The 21,245-nt window shown below is 46.3% G+C and overlaps 1 protein-coding gene across 1 annotated transcript in view; it reads right to left on the reverse strand.

Annotated features, from left to right (window-relative positions):
* Positions 1–7,562: 7,562 nt before the first annotated feature.
* Positions 7,563–21,245, reverse strand: part of LOC138492039 (poly(ADP-ribose) glycohydrolase-like) — a 1,720,160-nt gene continuing 1,706,477 nt past the window's right edge. Inside the window, exon 16 of the mRNA XM_069618967.1 lies at positions 7,563–9,949. Within this exon, the coding sequence (XP_069475068.1) occupies positions 9,843–9,949 (107 nt within the window). The 3' untranslated portion in view covers positions 7,563–9,842. The remainder of the gene's footprint in view (positions 9,950–21,245) is intronic.

A 21,245-nucleotide genomic window follows, 5' to 3' on the forward strand; every position in this document is an offset into this window, starting at 1 on the left:
AATCTCATCGTACGGGGAGGCCCGGGCTGGTGATGGGAGCTCTGTCCCATCGTCACCGCCGTCGTCGGTACCCGTCGTGGCCGTGTCTGTTCCCGTGTCATCCCCAGGGACGGGGGACGTGGGTAAAGGCCGAGCAGGCCGCGAGGGCTGAGAAGGCGGGGCTGGGTGGATCCGTCTTCTCTTTTTCGGGGGGCTTCCCAACGGGACCGGCTCTGGTTCCTCCGCCTGACCTGGTACTGGGTCCTCTGTCGGTGGTAAGGGCAATCTCGTCCTTATCTCTGAACATAAGGATTGTATCGCCAACAAAATGGCTGCCGAGTTATCCTGCGGCTCCGGAAACGACAGGAGCAACGGCTGACTAGGACCCTCGCCAGTGCCGCTGTCACTTTCATCGTCACCCTCGTCGGGATCCCTCCCGGGGCGACGGGCCTCCTCGACACCCTTGTCGAGGCCCTCTAGGACTTCTGCCAACTCCTCCTCGGATGTTGTGTCCGTGTCCACAATGGCCACGCCCCCCCTCTTTTTCCGCCGGGGTCTTCACGGGGGTCTTTTCGATAGGTCTAAAAGAGGCTTCCCTCTGCGGAGGCAGGGAGACTCTGGGCCCCGAGGTCGCCTCCACTGGTGTAGCCTCCACAGGCTGCGCCAGGGCCGCCGCGACTCCCTCGATAGAGGCCTTGGCCGGGTGAATCAAGGCCTTCACCGCCTTAGGCGCGTTTGAGGCCTTCACCTTGGGGGGAGGGTCACCGCCTCGCTCCTCCTCGGCCGAATCCTTCGAGATCGACTGGGGCCTCTCCAGAGGCTTACCCGGGTTCTCGGATTTCCTCTTCCCCGAAACAGAGCGTTGGCTCGTGGTTGATGGTGCCGGGGAAGGTGCGCCCTGCCTGGCAGCCGAAGAGCCCGACCGTTCGGTGCTCCTGGTGCCTGCGGACTCGCAGTGCTTTGCCTTCTGTTGGGCCCCCGTTGCCGGGGCGCCCTCACAGGACTTGGAAGACCGCTCGGATTTCTTCTTCTCACCTGACAGACTCCTTCCTTCCAGCCAGTTGGAGAGACGAAGATGTCGGTCCCCGATGGTCCATTCCGACATGTTCCTGCAAAACGCACAGTCCTTCTCCACGTGCACATTGTCCTCATGAAGGCAGTAGAGACATTTCGAATGCTCGTCCTCCTTGAACACATTCTGTAGCTGGTATCCAGGGCAGACTCTGAACAGCTTTCCGGGTGTCGAGCGTCCTTTCTCCTGGGCCATGTTCGGGTAGGCCGCAGAAACTTCTGGAATCCTCCAAAAAGCGGAACTTGACAAAATCTTCACCCTTGAGGGGCCTAGAAAAATCCGACATGGATCCCCGTTAATCGGATGTAGAGACGGTGGAGCTTGAGGCTCTATTTGACCGAAAAATTAGAAATTCTCTTTGAAAAAGCGCAAAAGTGCAGCAAAAGCTCGAGAGCTAAGCACGAGGACTCCCAACACTTGAGCGTGCGGTAAAAATCTGGAGATGGCTGCCAGAGGCGGGGCTTAGGGAGAGGGAAGTCATTGGCTGGGGGCAGTATGACCCAGAGACCAGTGATTGGTTACTACTGAGAAAGACAGATCAGAAACTAAACTGATACTGATTTTTTCTTTACCGAGGATTCCCAGCCTGACGATGGGGAATATTCATGAGCATGTGAATCCATGCCAGACCCCATGCTGGAGAAACAAGCAGATACAGTGTGGGTCTGTGATGGACATTTTGGACTTACAGTCCCGGAACGTCTTAAAAGCAGACCGCAGAGTCGGTGGGGTAGAAGACGAAGACATTTTCTAGAAGAAGATAACACGAGGCACGCCTAGTTCTCGAAGCAAACACGTTTGAGGAAAAAACCGAACTGAGGCTATGGGCATAGTGCGTACTTCTTATAACCTCTGATGACGTCACCCTCGAGGGAGGCCTTCGAGTGACATTGACCCAATGCCATCAAGCGCAACAAGACAGAAACAACAAGTAACAGCTAGGCATAAGTAATATGCGAGGAGATAAGAGCCATTCATGCAAGTAGCTAAGCTCAAAAGTAGGTCTTGAGTTTCCCTTTGAAAATGTCAAGGGACTCAATACAGCGCATTTCTAGGGGCAGGTCATTACAGTCCTTCGGTGCAATAGCATAGAAGGCAGCATTGGCGACTTTCACCGTCCTACATCCTGGAATAGCCAGATAGTTCTGCTGGCTAGATCTAAGTAGTCTAGTTTGAGTTTTATTAGTAAGAAGTTCTTGCAGGTAAAGGGGCATTTTTCCCTGAAGACACTTCTGCATAATGGTGAGGATACGAAAGAGTATTCGTGATGGGATGGGTAAACAATGTAGGCTCTGACTAGCATCAGTGACATTTATTCTCCGGTCAAGCCTCTTTACCACTCTCACTGCACGATTTTGGACCACTTGCAGTTTATTGCATGTGGTTTTATCAATGCCTAGCAAAAGGCTAGAGCAATAGTCAATCGTTGCGCCTATAATTGCACATGCAATTGATTCTGCGCTCTTTTGCGATATGAATGGTCTGAGATGAGCAAGTAATTTTATATAGTAGGCACAAGATGATATCAGACTGCTTACATGTGGTTTCATGGTCAGATGTTGGTCAAACACTACTCCCAAAGTTTTTACTTTTTTCAAAGGGGCGATTATTGTAGCTCCTAGTGCAAAGTTCTCATAGTTGGGGCCGTGTTTCTGTATAGTATGAGGTGAGCCGATGACCAATAATTCGGTCTTCTCTCTATTAAGCGCTAGCTTATTAGTGATCATCCAAGACTCCACTAGGGAGTAGATCTTATTGATCAGGAGAATGTCTGCATCATAGTTGCCAGTTAATGGCATGACACATTGTGGGTCATCCGCATAGTTCGTAAATATCACTCCCTCATGAGTCAACATAGCAAATAAAGGAGCAGTAAATATGTTGTATAAGCACGGTGATGTACAAGCACCCTGTGGTACTCCCATGGCAGCTGATTCAGCTTCCTTAAAGAATACCCTGCTTTCTCGATTGCTAAGAAAAGAGGAGATCCAGTTGACCGCTACAGGTGAAAAGTGCGCTACTTCCCTCAGCCTGGTGGACATGATGCTACGGTCCACCAGTTCGAAGGCAGCCGGGAGATCGAGTAGCATCAGCAGGGAGGCTTCTTGTTTATCCAAGCGCACAAGGAGCTTGGATTTAAATTCTAAAAGAGCTGTCTCTGTGCCAAAGCCCACTCGAAAGCCTGACTGATGGTAATGCAGGACTGAGTATTTATCCAGATGTATAGCTATTTGCTCATAGGCTACACGATCCAAAATTTTCAAAAGAAAACTGGTGTTAGTAATTGGTCTATAATTTTTTGTGAGGTTCACATCATGGCCAGGTTTTTTTATGATCGGCATGACCCAGGCATCTTTCAATTCCTGAGGGACGCTCTCAGTATTCAGTGAGGCGTTAATAAACATACATATTGCATTAAGCAGAGTGGGTGGGCATGTTTTAATCATCATGGCTCTGTGAATATCATTTTTACATTTCGTAGTTTTGAGATGATTAATTATTCTAGCCAATTCAGTTATGGTAATTGGTGTGAAATCAAAAACGGGAATATCAGGACATCTTATGTAGGACTCCTGAATTCCTGAGGTCTTATCGTAGAGGTTGAGTTTTTTCATATTTATGTCTTTAAGGATGTTATCAAGTTTATCTTGCATGGCTTTTTGCATAGTGTTACACCAGGCGCTGTCCTTGTTGACCAAGTCTTCATCCATACCGCCAGTGCATTCCTGCTCCTTCAATATTTTAAAAAGTTCTTTAGAATCTGATTGGGCCTGTGTAATTCTATTATTAAATGAATCTTTTTTTGCCTCAATGATGGCTGTTCTGTACTTTTTAGCTGCTGTTTTATAGACTATTAGAGATTCTGGAGTTCAAGTAGATTTCCATATATGAAAGCTTTTGAGAGTATATGATTTTAGGCTTTGGAGTTCAGGGGAAAACCTTAAGTTACATTTGGTGCCTTTCTACTGTTTTTTTTAATTTTTGATGTTACTAAGATATCGGCGGCTGTGCACAAAGTGTCTAATATAGTTTTAGCCGATGCCTCCGGCATATGCCTTTTAGAAAGTTTGTTTAGCGATGTAATTAGAGTATCCAGCTTAGTTGCTGTAATATTTTTAAGGTTGCGTGCAGATAAATCTTTATCCTTATTAGGTTTCTTTTTCTCAGTGAAGCTAGAAGTAATGTTAAATTCCACAAAAAAAAAATATGCCTGAAGACCTTGTTAATGGCCCGAGTGAAGCGAGGTCCTTCAACGAGGTATGAGGGACCATAACGCCCAGTATGGCCAGAGCTGCAGAACACTATAAGAACACCCTCAGTGTTTAAAGTACAATAAATAAAACCTGTTCAATTGAAGTGCAAAAAATGTCAAAATGGTCAATAAAGGTTGCAGACATGTATTTACCATTTTGCAAATTTTTGTACTTCAGTTAAACAGGTCTAATCTTTTTTTATAGGGTGGTGTAAGGTGATTGGGCGGGAGGAGTATGATATTAAACAGAGATCAGGTTTGTATGCCTGGCCAGTGTTTGAATTAAGGAAATTTCAGGTGTTTTTTTCCCTTACATAAACATATGCTTCAAATTAATGCACAGTAAAACACAGTACCTCTGCATATAAATTACCTTAGTGTGCTACTTGTTTGTTTGTTTATTATTTATAGGGCGCCCAAAACCCGTAGGTAGCTGGGCACACAGCTTATCAACAATACTTAGAGCTTGGTTACAGTTTGCTTAGTTACAGTTGCTTAGTTACATACATTATATGCAGTATATCCATTATATACATTCATTACATACAATGTAGACAAGTACATAGGAAATTAGTAGGCATCGCTACACAGTAACAGTAGTTAATAGTCAAGATGAGGGCAGGACATAAGGGGGGGTTGTGCGTTTAGAGGTCATTGTGACGTAGCCAGGTGCGGGTATTGCGTATAAAGCTGTTGTACGTCTTGTCCCTTCTTAGCTCAACTGGTAATGCATTCCAATGCTTAGCTGCTTGTACAGGGAAACTGTTGCCTCCTGTTTTTATTAGATGGAATCTGGGTATTTGGAGGCAATAGGAGTTGGCAGTCTTGGTGGGCCGAGCAGATGATTTTCTTGTTATTCTTTCCTTAAGGTAAGGAGGGGCTGCATTGTTTAGGCATTTGAAAGTTAGTGTAACGATTTTGAGGAGGATCCTATCTCTCATTTTTAGCCAATTATGGTTTCTCCTAGCGTTTGAGATATGCTCTCTAGTAGGGAGTTTCAGGGCTGTTCTGAGCGCATTATTTTGCAGGGTTTGTAATTTGTTGATCATTTATTTATTTGGTCATGCGTATAATGCGTTGCAGTAATCCAATTTTGATAGGATGTGGGCATTGCCTAGGGTGATGCAGCTTGCTAGAGATAGGAAGGGTCTGCATGCTTTGATAATTTTGCCAGTGTAGGTGGTGGATGAGGCCAGGGAGTTTGGGATAGCGTGGAATCCAGGTAGAAGCCAAGTGTCTTCACTTCTTTGGCGAATGAGATTATATTGAAATCGATGTTGAAGGCGCTGTAGTTAGTGTCCAGTTTTTTAAAGTTGTTAGGGGAGCCAAGGATGAGGATCTCGTTTTTTTCGTTGTTCAGGCAGAGGCCGTGGGTTGCCATCTATGCCTGAATGAGGATGTAAATCTTGTTTACTAAGGCTGTGTCCGCAGAGAAATTGCAGATAGGGGAATGAGGGTCTGGGTGTCATCTGCATAATTTGTGTGGGTGACACCCAGTCTGACCAATTTGTTGAATAAAGGCTTAGTAAAGATATTATGCATAGTTGGCGAGACACATGAGCCCTGGGAGACTCCACATGTTGTTTGAATTGGGTCAGCTGAAGTTAGGGTGGAAAAGACTTGCATGCTTCTGTTGTCGAGAAATTTGTCTGCTGTGGTTTACCATTATCCTTCCCATATTATGCTGCTCCAAACAACGTGAGGTGAGGGCAAGGTTCCCAGTCTTCTCACTGCAGTGAAATGCCACGTTCCATGAGAAAGAAAACAGAAGCTTTTCTTTATCGCTGCTTTTACAATCATTGAAACGCTTTCCATATGCAGCCAAAGGGGAAAGCGTTTCTTGGCTTGCAATCAGTCGGTGGGGCTTGTAATCAGTCGGTGGGGCTGTGTTGCACACATTGGTCTTGCAAAGTGTAATTTAGATCAGAAAGATTACACGGAGACCAACGCGGCAGCGGGAACAGGTCAGCAATTACACTAGTAATTGCGGGCTGTATTAAATCTGAGGACTATACCAGTTTGTATAGCCCGCAGATGGACCAAACACAACCCTCAAACACCCTCTAGGGTGTTCTAATACAGTGTGTCCGTGTGTGTGAGACTCAAAGAGCAATGTTCTTTTTAACAGAACGGAAGTATCCTAGTTTTCCTTGTGAGGTCCGGTCCCACTTGGATGTACGGTTCCCATAGCCTTTATATTGGCAATTTTGAACTTAACAGTGCATAAGAAAAGTAAATGGTGTGCAGCTATCCACGAACCAAATCCCAAAGTTACCCGTAAATCACTTCTTCCTTTGCCTTAGTTTACTTATCTGCCAAGCATGGAAGCGCTTGGAAGCGAGATACCTCTGCTGGTGTTTTTTCTGTTTTGCTGCAGCCCTCCATGCAGGCATACTTTGTTATTTGCTGGGGCCACCTGTGCCTTACTTGCAGTGCTCCCAATGCCTGCCTGTTAATGGCCATGCTGGCAAATCTCTGCTGTATACAAAAACTGAAAAGGCTGTTATGCACTGAATTCAAATACAATCTTTTGTCCAAGTGTTTTATCTCAGCTTCTTAATATAAACCTATATTAAACTACCACAACTTCTTTCCAAGCATATACCTTCTTTTACCTGCCATTGTATTATAGTGATAAATCCCACATTAGCGAGGCAGGGGGGCACCTTTACTAAGGGGTTGGGGACATTTACGACCTGCATTATGTCACTCCCGTACAAAGGGATGAGTGCAATTAGTACCCTGGGGCCTCAATTCTGGATGCCAATAGTGTATTTTTACAAAAATGAAACTAGTCCCTTTACTAAGCTCTCAATTCACACGCTTTTGGCAGGTGCCATCTGCCAACACCCCTATACGCCTATTCACTTCAATGGGCTCTCAACTGCACCCCCCACCCCCAAAAATCGGCTATGGTCACCCACCTTGGAGACAGAAAAGGTTGAGAGCTATGGGTAAAAGAGGTCAGGCGATGTGGGCTCTGTGGGGCACTCGGGGAAGAGGTTGGGGGATTTCAGAGAGTTTGGGGGGCATGAGAGATAACAGGCCCAGGGCTCTGGCTGAAGTGGAACATGGCAGACAGGGAAGGAGAGGCAGAGGTGTCGAGGAGAGAATGCGTCTGGTGCCAGATACTGCCTGCACTCCTGGCCACCTGAAAGGCTGGCACCTCTCACCCAGGCGCTAATAGCAATAGAAAACCTGCAGATGCAGGGAATGCAGGGTTAAATGCTAGCTTCCCTTTTCAAACAGGGCTGCACGTCATTATTCAGCATTATTTATTTAGATTAAAAGCAGTGTGGCATACATAACAAAATAATAATTATACAAAATAAGGTGGGAAAAGCGAAGAGGAAGACAAATGTGATTCAGTGGGATAAAAATGCATTAATTTTCGCATACACTTCCTTTTACATGGCATAAAAGTGGTACTACCCAGGTGCTGTACCTCAGTGTGTCCCAGTGCCCACCCTCAGGTAAATCCAAGTCTGTACATACAAGAAAGATGGCACATCAAAACCCAGTTAAGTTTTGCAAGCAAATGGTACTCTTCATAATTAAAGCGGAAATTCCATCCTTCAGGTTAACAGTGCTGTTTAGGAAATACCAAAGTTTATGATTTAAGCAGAACTTTGTTAATCCCTGTTAATCATAAAATAGAAGATTCAGACAACCGCCAATGTTTTCCCATAAACCCATTTGGGTCTGGTATGGTTGGCTGATATGCAATCTGTGACCTTTAACAAAGGTAGGGTCTAAACTTCGAGCTGGTGTGTGAGAAGATGCATGACTTCACATTTGCAAACTTCGTGAAATTTGTGAAATTGTCCAGTAACCTTCACATAGTTGCAATGTTCCTTTTATTAAAAAAAACAAATTTTAAGATGCAGTTCTATGAGGTGAATCGCCCATACCACAGAACATCGCAAAACTATTTATATACCTTTGCGATTAAAAATCTCGCATTTTCTTAAACCATAAAATTGTTGTAACAGTAAAAAGGCCCACATCACACAAGGATTCCTTGATTTGTGCCATTGTTTTTTCCTTAGGAAATTCCAAGCAGTACTGAGATTCTCCTGCGTGGGGAAAAGTGCTATTTTAGATTAAACCTTTCACCTCCCCCAGCTTGTGGTTTCTTCCTACGTTGCAATGAGAGGGAGCATGAGCAGTTGGACATGGTTGGACTAAGGCATAAAATTGTCTCGGGCACCAATGAAAAAGTGGCCCACAATTGCAAATGGCAATTCATTCCTTTTGTGACAGACTGTTTGAATAGTTTTTTGATTAAATGTGATGCAAATTGTCCATTTTTTTAGCAACACTGGTCAAAACTACTAGCTGCTTCGTGAAGTAACTCATTAAACTAGCCCACAGTGGCATTTTATGTTTTTGGGTCGGCATTGCCCTTTAGGCCATGCCAAGCCTGCTGCGGGAATTTAAGGTTCCGCATGAAAAGTTCTATGTAATTTGTAAGGCAATGGAACATCTCATAGCCACACGCTGCCTTGGGCATGAGACGGCCATCGATATTTTACACAGGACAGTAAGTCTTGCATGAACTGGATCCTACTTGTAGGACAAGGAATTCTAAGATTATACCACTTTTGTTTCCCCCTTATATGAATTACCGGTTTTCACAATTTAAGAAACTGGCACAAAGAAAGCTAATTTGCAGATAGTACTCGCAATAGTTCGTCTCTGCATGTAAAAGTGATTTTCATTAAAAACAGCCAATCCAATTTTATGAGGACGTCAAGGCAAAAGGACTAGTGAATACAATTAAGTGTCTTGCAGAAAACAGGAAAAGCTCATTCAAAAATCTGCTTGCCCTCCACATCATGGCAGAGGATATGCTCTTATGACGATCTAAAATATTAGCTAAAATGGCATTTGCTAGCCTCTTGGCATCATAGGAATCTTAAAATGCGTAAATATTTCACAAGGCTAATACAAGTTAATAGTTGTGAGATTGCCCTGTCCCCATTACAACAAATGATTATTCTACAAATGGGGCAATGCTGAAGGCAGTTATTATGGTATTAATTCATGTTTGGTCGTTTTACCCCTCCTAATTGCCCCTGAATGTTAAGAGTCCAGCAATCGGAGGAGCTAGATATTTCAGAGTAAGTCTGGAGTGAGCAGGCTTCATGGTGGGTAAGCGACCTGGCTGCCACAGTGGTTTGCTTCATGTCCGAATACTATAACGCACCCACCCCCATCAGAGCAGTATGTCTTCCATTAAGTGCATTTTAATTATTTAAGCTGCTTCAAATACTTTTGCCTTGAATAATCCTCACAGCGTGAACAACAAAGGGCCATTTCTTTATTCCATTTGGCTGGACTTCACCCCTTAGATTTACAATTGTTGCACCAAAATAAAGGAACGGGTGACGACGATGGTCTGCAGCACCTGTTGCCCTAGCTACTTCACATGCCTTCTAGTCCGGTGATGAGAAGTAACCAATCACAGCACAGAGCAGGATATCCCTCGAGCTGATTCAGTGTTCTCCGTGAGTGGAGGCATCGTTGCCACGTGGTTTACATTCTTGATAAGAGCAACTTTGATTTTAATTCATTGTAAAACTCGGGCATGTTTTGCCAATCCCTTTCTTTACAGCTTTTCATCAGAGCGTTGAACAACTGTCCTGCAGGGGAAGAGAACAACATCCGGTTAAGCATGGCTCTGCATTTGGCTCATCCTTCAGGGGTCAAGTCCTAAAAATTAAAGTGGGGGTTGGGTTGGGGGGAGGGGACTCATCAGCAAGCGCAATGTGATGTGACGTCGCCAGAAATTAGCATGTCAAGGTGAAATATGCACATTTCATTAAACTGGCTTTGCATAACTACCGGAATTGAACAGGAGGAATGGCACTTGCCTTTCATAAAATCAACACACACACACAACCAAGAGAGGATATTTTCTTCTAATAGTACTTCTTTAAACGTGTGCATGTTTTAAACTCCAAGAACCAATACGAATGTTTTCCTTGGGACTTGCAGTACCGAAATGGGACATTACAACTTTAATTTGTTATTTTTCATCAGGTTATACAGTGCAATGGTGAAGTCTCCAGCTGACTGCAGTTTGATCCCCGAGGTCGGCTTTAATTCATAAATTCAAAAGAGGACATTCAATGTTGCTCATTTTAGCTGGGGGGACTGAGCTCCACCCTCTGAATAAAGTGGGTGGACTCCATGCCCCGCGTGTACCATCGACTTGAGCCTTGCCTCACTCTCAAATTGCGAACGAAGCCCATCGCCCAGGACAGGTACGATAACCTCATAAGAGAGGCGGAAAGCCCACCCTTCAACCTGAGCACCATGATGTGTTGACCCCGATTCCCTCCGGTGGCGTTTGAGCCTCGTCCCTCTGCTCTTGGTCAACAGCACCGAATAAGAGAGCCCCCCACCCCACCCCCAGCCAGAATGCATAAGAGATTTTTGGCAAGCTTGATTTTGCCAATATTACACACCTTACATATCTCAACTCAAAACAGTTTGTCTTTTAATAGGTTGGACTAAAACCATGGTGTGCTAATCTCTGTTAACAAAATATAAATGTTTATTTACATTGGAAAAATTAATAGAATGATCAAACTATAACGGTGGCGTAGCAAGAACACAGTCGACGATAAAGAATACTCTGGAATGATGAGCAATAGAAACACTTTTGTTGCAGGGCCAGGCACAGAAGAACGACCAGGAGAGAAATGGTGCCGGCATTGCTTTTATAAGCCTTTCCCCCAGGAGTGATTGTTGAAGCTTCTTGAATTTTAGCTAACAAAAAAGCCCCTGCACATAAAACACAGCAATGCATACCAGGCAGGATCTGCATCACCCCGCATGCGTCCCTCCCCTGGCTCTAGCAAGAAGGCTGCCTCCCACTGTGCTGGCTGTGCACACGCGATTTTCATCTAAAGGGCCACCACCCCCTTTCCTACCGAGATTTGTTTTGAAGTACGCTTTGAGGGAGAGGTACCATCCAACCGTTAACAAGGAACGAACAGGCCTTGTCAAATGAACGGGGATGGACACAATGCACGGCCCCTAGCCGTGCAACATCGCTGTGACCTGTTTCACCACTTTCTGAAGCCTCAACGGCCATTTCTCACATGGAAAGTTGAGGGCAAACAAGGCCTCATAACACTAAGCAAAGGCGGGAATGGATGTGTGGTGTAAAGAAGAGTGCTCTGACTAGCCTTACCTGCCCAGGATGTACATTTAGGGTTTTCCTTTGTCGAAACTGAAGTTGCTCAGAATGGACAACGAATCCCTGGACAAAGAACATGGACGCTTGGAGGCTATGTTCATTACCAAACCTTAAGGAGAGAAACTCCTATCCTGGGCTACATATTTTTTTATTTCAAAAACGGTAATACTAAGTTACTTACTCCTGTTCTCCAGCATTGGTATCTGTCATTGAATATTCACTGTTGTCAGGCTGGGAATCCTCAGTAACCTTCAGCAATCCTCAGTAACATTCACAACTAAGAGCCACATGTTGAGTAGGCGCGAGGGTCGCATGTGAATACCAATGCTGAAGAGCAGGAGTCACAGGTAAGTCACTTATTCCTTCTCTAGCATTGGATCTTTCATAGATTCAATGATGCTTGAATAGATTAGAAAGCAGTAAAAATGCATTAACATGCACATACATGAGGCTAATGGCTCACCTTAGGCAAACAGGCTTCGAAGGACTGCTTGCCCAACTCTGGACTCCACAGATTCCTTTCAATGCATTAGAACTTGGTGAAGGAGTGTGTACATTGCCATTCTTCTAGTTGAGTGGCGGTAGACGGGACTGCTCTCAAAGAATGTGCTGAGGGCTAACCAGGAAGCAGCCTGTTGGCAAGTTGATGACAGAAAGCAATACAAGCAGAGAGCCATCTGGAAATGGAAGTATTAGAAAGGCCCCTGACAGTATCCGCAGGTCCAAAGGCAACAGTTGCAACGATTTTCAAAAAGACCTGGTACGGTCAAAATAGTGCGTGAGGCCATCATGACATCTAGGGAGCAAATAGAGTGTTCAACAGGTGTCATCAGAAAGCTTACGAAAACAGAAGGACCCTGAGGTGAAAAAGAGGATGGTACCTTGGCATAAATGTAGGATTGGTCCAAAGGAGCACCTTGTCTTTGAGGAAAATAAGGTAAGGCAGTTGTGAGGAGAGTGCCATGATCTCAGCTACTCTCCTGGCTGAGGTGATAGTGCCTAGAAACGCTGTCTTCCAGGACACAAACTTAATACTGGCTTTATGCATCAGCTTGAACAGGGCCCCATCTATCTGGAGAGAAGGACATTCAGCTCCCAAGAAGGGGGGGAGGGCTATTGCACAGGGAGGAAAAGTCCAAAACAGTGCTTCATAAAATCCTTGACTAGCTTATGCAATCACAGCGTAGGTGCCACTGATGTGCGTGTGAAGCGGGAAATTGCACCCAAGTGAGCTTAGGTGGAAGAATGTGCATGGCCACTGGTACCCAAGGAGAGCAAGTATGGCAGGATTTGCTGTGGCTAGAAGTTAAGGGCATCCACCCTGTGACTGGAACACCAAACTGTGAACTGTTCCCACTTTTTATTGGAGCAGGAGGCAGCAGAAGGAGCCTGAGCCTTGGAGATGACAACCCTGCAATTCTGGGGCATGTTGATGTGTTTAAATTCTATAGATATAGAAGCCAGGCAGTGAGGTTGAGCTGGGATGGAGTCATGGTGGTCTGTTAGGAAAAATGTTCTTTTTGCTGCTTTCCTCCCATATACTTCTATGGGACACTTTCTTTTTGCGTTGTTTTGACTTCAGACAAGACTTTCTGGAGGCAAGTTAAGCCTTCTGCTTTACTTCCCTTGTTTTGTGCGCATTTCTATAGGGAATCTGATCAGTCCATAAGACTATCATTACCAAGGGACTATGTCTCTCTTTATGGATTTTTTGTATTTTTAAAGCGGCACACATAACCATACAGTGTAGCGTGGTTAGGAAACTTTGTATCCTTATAATTCTTTCCTTTGTAATGTTGTGGTTACAAACAGAATGTTTCCAGGATGGGCTGGTTGCAGCGCATGTTTTTCTACCGTGTTCTGAACTTGTGCACTTCAGCAATTACAACCGAAGTCGCAAAGTCCTGCTGTCAGCTGCTGATTGATTCATGCGGTGTGCGTGCCTGGACTCTAGACCCTCTCACCTGCCGGCCTGTCATCTGCTGTGCACAAAATGTGTTGGCAGCACCTTCCAGCGCCGTGGACTTCATCTGCAGCATCAGCCTGGTCGGGCTCTGCCTACCTGCCGCCTCCCATCCAGCCACACTGTTAGGGAGAATTCTCAGAAATGTGCTAATTCCCTTCTACCTTAGAGACCCCCAACTCTTTTTTGCTGGAATACTGGATTTTTAATTTGATCCTGGAGTGAGTGAAACCTTTTTCTCACTCTCTCATGTATTTGTCTATGATTTGGACTCTGTGTTTCTTGTGGTTTTGGAGTCTGACAAACTCAATAGGCAGCATCTTTTTACATTGTGTCACACAGCACCTTCAGTGCAGTGGCACAGGGAAGTCTTCCAGATTTCCCAAAGGTTTAAATACCTTCCCTTGGTTAAACGACTGTTTCCAAGGGCAGTGAAGTGAAATTGACTTCACTTACATTTGTAACTTTCTAGACCCAGCACACACTATCTTGCAATAGGGTGTTGGAGGGGTTACTTTGTATCCCCTTTGTCTAGTTTCTCATGTAACATTTTTATGTTACCCTTTCTACAGTTAATGGCTGGTGGCAGTGGTTTACCTTTTGCTACCATTGAGTGTTTGTACCGCAGGCTGCGATTGCAACTGTAGTAAAGCACCCAGGGGTGCCCATTTTGTCAAAATGGCCCGGTCATCTTTTTTCACCATTTCTTGTTGGAAAGGTCCTTCTTGATATTTACTCTGCGTGCCAAACCAGGTTTGGTCCCTTTCTTCGTTTTGTCTTTGGTGGTATTCACTGGTGAAGCCCGCCTCTTTCTTCCAGCGTGTCTGGCAGAGGCAGGAAGCGAAGGAGGTGCCCGAAACTCCCTGTGCTTAATCCCCTTGGTTACAGGAATGCACCCAAAGGTGATTGGCTGGCTGGTTGTCCTTGGAGGACAGCCACCCTGTTGTGTGATTGACAGCTAGGTTGCAAATGAATGGAAGAAACCTGCATTAAAGGCGAGGGCTTTTGCTTGGAAGGCAGAGTCGACCACTGGACGAAGGAATCCGAAGAAGAATTTAGAAGAGACGCCTGCTGCAACTCTTGGACCATTGGTTTGCCCAGTGAAGCCCTGCTGCAGTGCTGAAGCTCCAAATTCGCCTCAACTAGAGTATCCCTGCAAAAGACGACTCCTCCCCTTGAGTTGGTGAGACCAATCGACCCCAAGACAAACTCATCTGGAAATCCTCTCGGGGGTTGGCTGTACTTCCACTGCTGCTGCAGGAACCGATTGCCAGGTAGGGGAACACCAGAATCGAGTGAGTGTCGGACCCGAGCTCCAGGAAGATCCTCCGGACACCCATGAAGCAGGACTGACTAAGCCTGAGCCACCTCAACAGAGTGCTGGACCCAGATGCGAGAAAACTCCACCAAGTGTCCATGAAGCACAGTGGTGCTATTCGCAAGAAGCTGAAACCGCGAAGTGCTGCTGATCTGAAGTTTGCCCATTGCTGCCGCCGAACTTCAAGACGTAGTGCAGGAGTCCCCAGACGTCCTCCCTTTTGTCCCCACGACTGAGGCCCAGGAAACTAAGGGGTACCAACTCTTGTTGTGTAGCCTTGCTAGTTCTCAGTTGAGACTTGTCTTGGTTGCTTTTGCAGAGTTGCATGCAGCTTTGCCCCTCACAAGCCTCCCAGCTTGTGGCCCTATGGTGATTTCATTTTTCTACAAAGACTTCTATAACATTGTGCAAGACATTTTACTTATTTTCAAGAAGTACTTCAGTCCCCCTAAACCTTGCTCAATTCACACTGGCTGTCCTGGCTCCCTGAAAGAGACTTCTATCCTCTGTCTACGTGCTTTAACTATCCCTCACCAAAAGTCACATTCTATAACTTGTGTAGCTGGGAAAGGGTTAATTTATTTTGCATTGGGGGTTTAAAAGTACTTTCCTGTTTAAGATTATTTGTTAACCATTGTTTTATTCCCTAAACCTTTCTTTTTGAAACCAAACTCACTATTGCTCTAAATGTGCCAGTGATATATCAATGTCCACAGTGTCCTAGTTATTTAAGTCACTTCAGGGTGTAGGAAGTGTGTGTGCCATCCCAAATGGATATCTACTGATTTATTGAAAACAGAGTGTGTATTTTTTAAGTATATTTTTGTGTTACATATATTGCTCCCTTCTAAAGAAGGCTTATTCAAACTGACTGTTAAATAAATAAATAACTGTTTAATCAAGAAACCATGTGTGTAAGTGTTTATTCGGATAATTGTCACTGAATCTTTATGTTATAACCCTACAGCTCACATTGACCCCTCTTGAGATAAGCCTGGCTGCTCAGTCACTCTACCAATTTGTGTAGTACATGCATATACTGACTGTTGGGTTAACTATTGCCAAGAGGACAAGGCTGGCGCTGTCTCCCATAGGGTACTGCATACAATCTTGACTAACACACACCACATCCCTTGCGCCACACCCGGAAGTGTTTATATAACTGCCTTCGAGGTCAAACCCCTGGCAAATCTTGCTGTCAGCTGCTGTGTGCTGAGGGGAGCTCTGTTCTCTTTATGATATTTTCACTATGCTGCTGTCTTGTTTATTTCTTTTTTCGCTCCCTACTGGCCCCATTCATACCTCTTCTTCTGTGCCCTGATTTCTACCCACCTTCATACCCCCTTTCCACTCCAGGTGAAGGTCCCGGTAATTTGTTTCCATTATGGCATCTTAACTCTTCTCCTTTTCGTAATATTTCAAGTGTTATCTCTGCTACCTTGTCTATCCTTTGGTTGACTATGTCAGCCAACTCTCAGTCCAGTTGCTCTTTCACCTCTCCTACTCGTCCTTTCATAATTATGATAATCTCATTTACCCTCCGTCTGCTGACCTGTGTCTGTGTCTCAATGTGGCTCTTTGGAAGTCCTGTTCAATTAACAAAGCGCAATCAGTTCTTGATCTTTTTCTGGCTTCCATTTGTTATACCTCACTGAAACCAGCTTTCTCCCCCCAACACTGTTATGCCAGCTTTTCTGTCATCCGCTTGTTCCTTTTTCTCCAATACACCCTGCAACTCTAGTCACAGAGGTGGAGTGGACTTCTCGTTTCGGTCCCATCTGTTCCTCCTTCTGCCTCCTTAGACCTCCCTTCCTTTTCTACCTTCGAATTTCAGTACTCTCTCTTCTCTTCCCCATCATTTTTGGCTGTTCTCTCACTCGTCCTCCGGGACCAGTTACTAGTTTCTGTGAGGATCTTGACTTGCTAATATTTTGTTCCCTCAAAATTTACCTCTGCTTCTTCTAGGCGACTTTAATCTTCACCTTTCCTCTCCCTCTGTTCCCCTTTTTTCAATTATCGATTCCTATCACCTCTCACAAATGACCACCCCTCCCTCCCATAACTCCGGTTCTTCACTGGATCTTATTTTCTCCACGATTCCTCTCACGTCCTCTGTGACTGCACTTCTGCCTCAGTATTCTGATCAACATCTGTTCCCTTTTACTTTTTCTCTCTCCCGTCCCCCCTCCTCCTACCCCTTCTTCCACACTTTTCTCTAGCTGTAATATTCGCTCATTTAATATTACTTCCTTGATGTGTGCTCTTAATTCAGTTCTGCCTTCTTTTGACCTCTTCTCGTCTCTATCTGTTGATTCTGTTTATCACCTTCATTCTGATAGCTTGACCAACACTCTTGATATCCTATATCCCTGCGCTCCTTTCTTGCCGACACAAACTATCTCATCCTTGGCCGATCCCTCCCCTAAGGGCGGCTCGGCAGGCTTTACGGCGTGATGAGCGACCTTGGTTTAAGACCCGGGCCGACCCTGATCTAGCCTACATGTCCTCTCTTTTTACATTCTATGATGCTTCAAACCTCTCTAAGCAACTTTACTTTCATTTCCTCTTTGACTCTCTCATCCCACACGTCCTCTTTCTAAATATAAAGTGTGTCCTCTCACCTTACCCCTCTGACCCTGCCTCTTCCCTGCTCTCTGTCTCTCCTTCGGTCTTCAGTTTCTTCTTCCTTGTCACCCACATCCTCATCATCCTCAGATGTCTGCACTTCTGGCGCTACTGTGTCTTCCTTTCACTTTCTGATTCTAACACTGCTACTTGCCTTGTTCGTGCCCACCCTACTGCTGCTCCAGACGACCCTCTCCCTTCATCCTTGATCCCTACTGTGTATCCCCCACCTTGTGGGCTCTTACTTCTCTTTTCAATGTTTCACTGCTTCAATCTTTTCAATCTTCTATCGTTTTCCCTTCTTTCAAACATGCTTCTATTCTTCCGATTCTTAAGAAACCCTCGTTTGACCCATCTCTCTGTTCTAATTTTCACTGTATCTCTCTCCTACTTTCCTCTGTAAGCTGCTGGAGCGCATTGTTTCTCCAGCATGGGTTCTGGCATGGATTCACATGCTCATGAATTTTCCCCGTCGGGCTGGGAATCCTCGATAAAAGAAAAAAATCAGTTTCAGTTTCGTTTCTGAACTGTCTTTCTCCTAATAACCAATCACTGGTCTCTGGGTCATATTGCCCCCAGCCAATGACTGCCCTCTACCAAAGCCCCTCCTCAGGCAGCCATCTTCAGATTTTTACCGCACGTTCAAGTGTTGGAAGTCCTCGTGCTTAGCTCTCAAGCTTTTACGGTGTGTTGTGTTTTTTCAAAGAGTTTACTCTAATTTGTCGGTCAAACGCGAGCCTCAAGCTCCACCAATTCATTTTCCGATTAACAGAGACCCATTGTGGAATTTTCTACGCCCCTCAAGGGCTATTTTCTGTTGAATCTCACTTCTTGGAGGATTCCGGAAGATCTTTGAGGCCTACCCCACGTGGTCATGGCTCAGGACAAAGGAGACTTGACGCCCGTTGGATCCAAACTGTTCAGGAACTGCCCAGGATGTGTACTACAGAACGTCTTCAAGCAGGATAAGCACTCTCTGTGTCTCTACTGCCTGCACTCCGACAAGGCGCACATGGAGGAGAACTGTGTGTTCTGCAAGAACATGTCCGTCCGGACCATGAAGGACTGTCATACACGACTCGCTAACTGGCTGGAGGCGAAGAGCCCTGCAGAAGGTGAGAAGAAGAAGTCAGAGCGGTCTTCTAAGACCTTTGAGGGCGCTCCGGCGACGGGGGCCCAACAGAAGGCAAAGCACTGCGAGTCTGCGGGTACCGGGAGCGCCGTTGGTACGGGTTCCTCGGCTGCCAGGCCGGGTGCAATGTCACCCACGCCGTCAACCACGAGCCAACGCTCCGGCTCGGTGAAAAGGAAGTCGGAGAACCCGGGTAAGCTTCGGTAGAAGCCCCGGTCGATCCCGGCGGAGAAAGCCAAGGGGGAGCAAGGCAGTGACGCACCTAAGGTCGTGAAGGCCCAGATTCACCCGGCTAAGGCCTCGATTGAGGGAGTCGTGGCGTCCCTGGCGAAGCACGCAGAGGTGACCCCTGTGGCGACGGCCTCCAGGCCTAGAGTTTCCCTGCCATCCCGGAGGGAATCGTCTTTCCAAACGATCGAAAAGACCATTGTGAAGCCACAGACCCAGAAGGGGGGGGGGGGGTGAGGTAGTCCTAGTGGACTCAGATACCTCCTCCAAGGACGAGCTATCTCATCAAGGCTTCCCTGGACAAGAAGTTCGAGGAGGCCAGAGCCTGCGGGAGGGATCCCGACGAGGCGGACCTAGGGAGGGAGCATGGAGCCAACGAGGAGCAGCAGGTTGAAGAGGAACCGGAGGAGCCTCCACCGACACTCCCCTCTCAACAGAGGCCTACACCGCCCGACAGGTCGGAAGACATCTGGCTGGCACTGCGCACCTTGTGCACGGAGATAAGGACAAGGCTGCCCTTACTGCCGGCGGACGATCCAGCGGCGCTTGGACCGTTGGGGAGCCCGCCAGGCAAGCCGAGACGAGTACATCCTCCCCCAACTTTCCATCCTTCACCCCATCCCATCCTCTGAGGGATGAGATGGAGACGGCGATGACGGGGACTGTCGACGGCGGAGACGACGGAACTGATCTCCCATCGCCCCCTGCCCGGGCTTCCCCTCGTGACGAAATTGGCTCGTTTCACGCCATGATCGCCAGGCCCTCAGAGCTCTTCCAACTATGTCCCGAAGAGCAGAAGAAGGAGGGATTCCTGTATCAACGAAGGGAGGCCAAGAGGAGGACCGTACTCTCAGTCCCGCTGTTGGACGACATCTGGGATGAGGGACTGTCCCTTCTGAAGAACCTGTCCATGGCCACTCAGTAGTCTCCGTGGCGGCCAAGAAGAAGTCGGCTGGGGGGACGACATCGTCTTCCACTTCCCCGCCGAGGGCGAGGGGAAGAAGATGGACGATGTGTGCACGGGAAGTGTACGGCTGTTTGGCTGGGTACTCTGCAGCTGCACCTGCTCCTGTGACTCGCTGTATGGGCAAGAGGAAGGTTGGACTGGCCTTTGCAGTGAAACAAATTCTGAACTTTGAAAGTACATTTTCATGGGACTCTGGTTCCAAATTGATACTGTGACTTTTGGATGTCTTGGGTGTTTGCCGCTACGTACAGCTACTAAAGTAGTAATTTTTTTTCTTTTCTTCCTGTGCTGGTGCATCTCCATTGGAGCGCCTCCCCTACTCCATGCAATAATTCCCAGCAGTCTTCAATTACACTTTCCCAGCACACCTGCACGGGAAGTGTACGGCTCTTTGGCTGTGTAGGTAGTGTGGAAGCTACCGTGGTGGGTGCCTTTAAATTGCTACTCGCGTCTATAGAGTAGCCGTGGTAGGCAATTTTCAAGTAAAGCGGCTCAATGCTTAATGTTTAATGATCACGGGTACATTACCAATGGATGTGTTTAAGTGCTGTTGATTATACTTCCTGCATTTAGCTTGACATTTATTCGCAGCAATTTGTATTTATTTTGGGAGTTGATGTTTACGTATGCAAGGTAGTTTATTTTCAACCTGAGTGCATAAAAAACACTAAAATGGCCTGTAGCCTTCGTAGTGGCCGCATTGTAAGTATGCCTGTGCCTAAAAATGCTCTTCCAGGTAGGCCCTACAAAGAAGAGGGGGCGTATGTCAGCAATAATACCGGAACTACCGCTGTGGCCCTTACAAACAGCGACTTAAAATTGTCTGCACAGCCAAGCCCAATGATATAATTTGTCATGAAGTAGCTTTTTCCTATGCTCGTGCTCAAAGAGAAAAAGCCCAGCTTGCATCTCTTGCCTCTGTCGCCCTGCCGCTTATGCCTCTCAATGCTCAATTACCTTTAGTAGGAAAAGGTTTTCTGGGCATGAGAGCGGATGGGCCACTCATGACCGAGGATGTTAGCAGTGATGCCCATAGCTCCTCTCCATCTGACACCTCAATTCTTGCCCCGGTTGTTTTGGCAGGATTAGAAAAACAGATACGATTATCAGTTGGCCCATCTACCCCTGTCACCCTGCCAGCTGGCAGGATGGCTAATGTACACCTACATTGCAAAGAGGGGAGCTCGCCAAGCGACTTAAATAATTCCCATCTAAACGAGCCCTACAAGCAACAATCCCCAAATCCATCGTTTCCTAGCTCATTCTTGAATCCACTCTCCATTGGCGACAAGATTCCTCCAGTTTCTCCTGTAGGCTCCCCGCCGTCCTATCCTAAAAGGGATGGCTTACCCCCCCGCTCCCCCGGGCTTTGATTTACTCGATCCATCTGAGGATATGCAGTCCCTTGAAGCCTCATACCCAGTTTTGTCAAGGGTACTTAACCTAATAGAAAGAGAGCACGATTACATGCGTTACGAATTAAGGGACTTCAAAGCCA

The sequence above is a fragment of the Ambystoma mexicanum genome, chromosome 10 (genome assembly GCF_040938575.1).
Source record: "Ambystoma mexicanum isolate Mex_15411 chromosome 10, UKY_AmexF1_1, whole genome shotgun sequence".
NCBI classification, from domain to species: Eukaryota; Metazoa; Chordata; class Amphibia; order Caudata; family Ambystomatidae; genus Ambystoma; species Ambystoma mexicanum.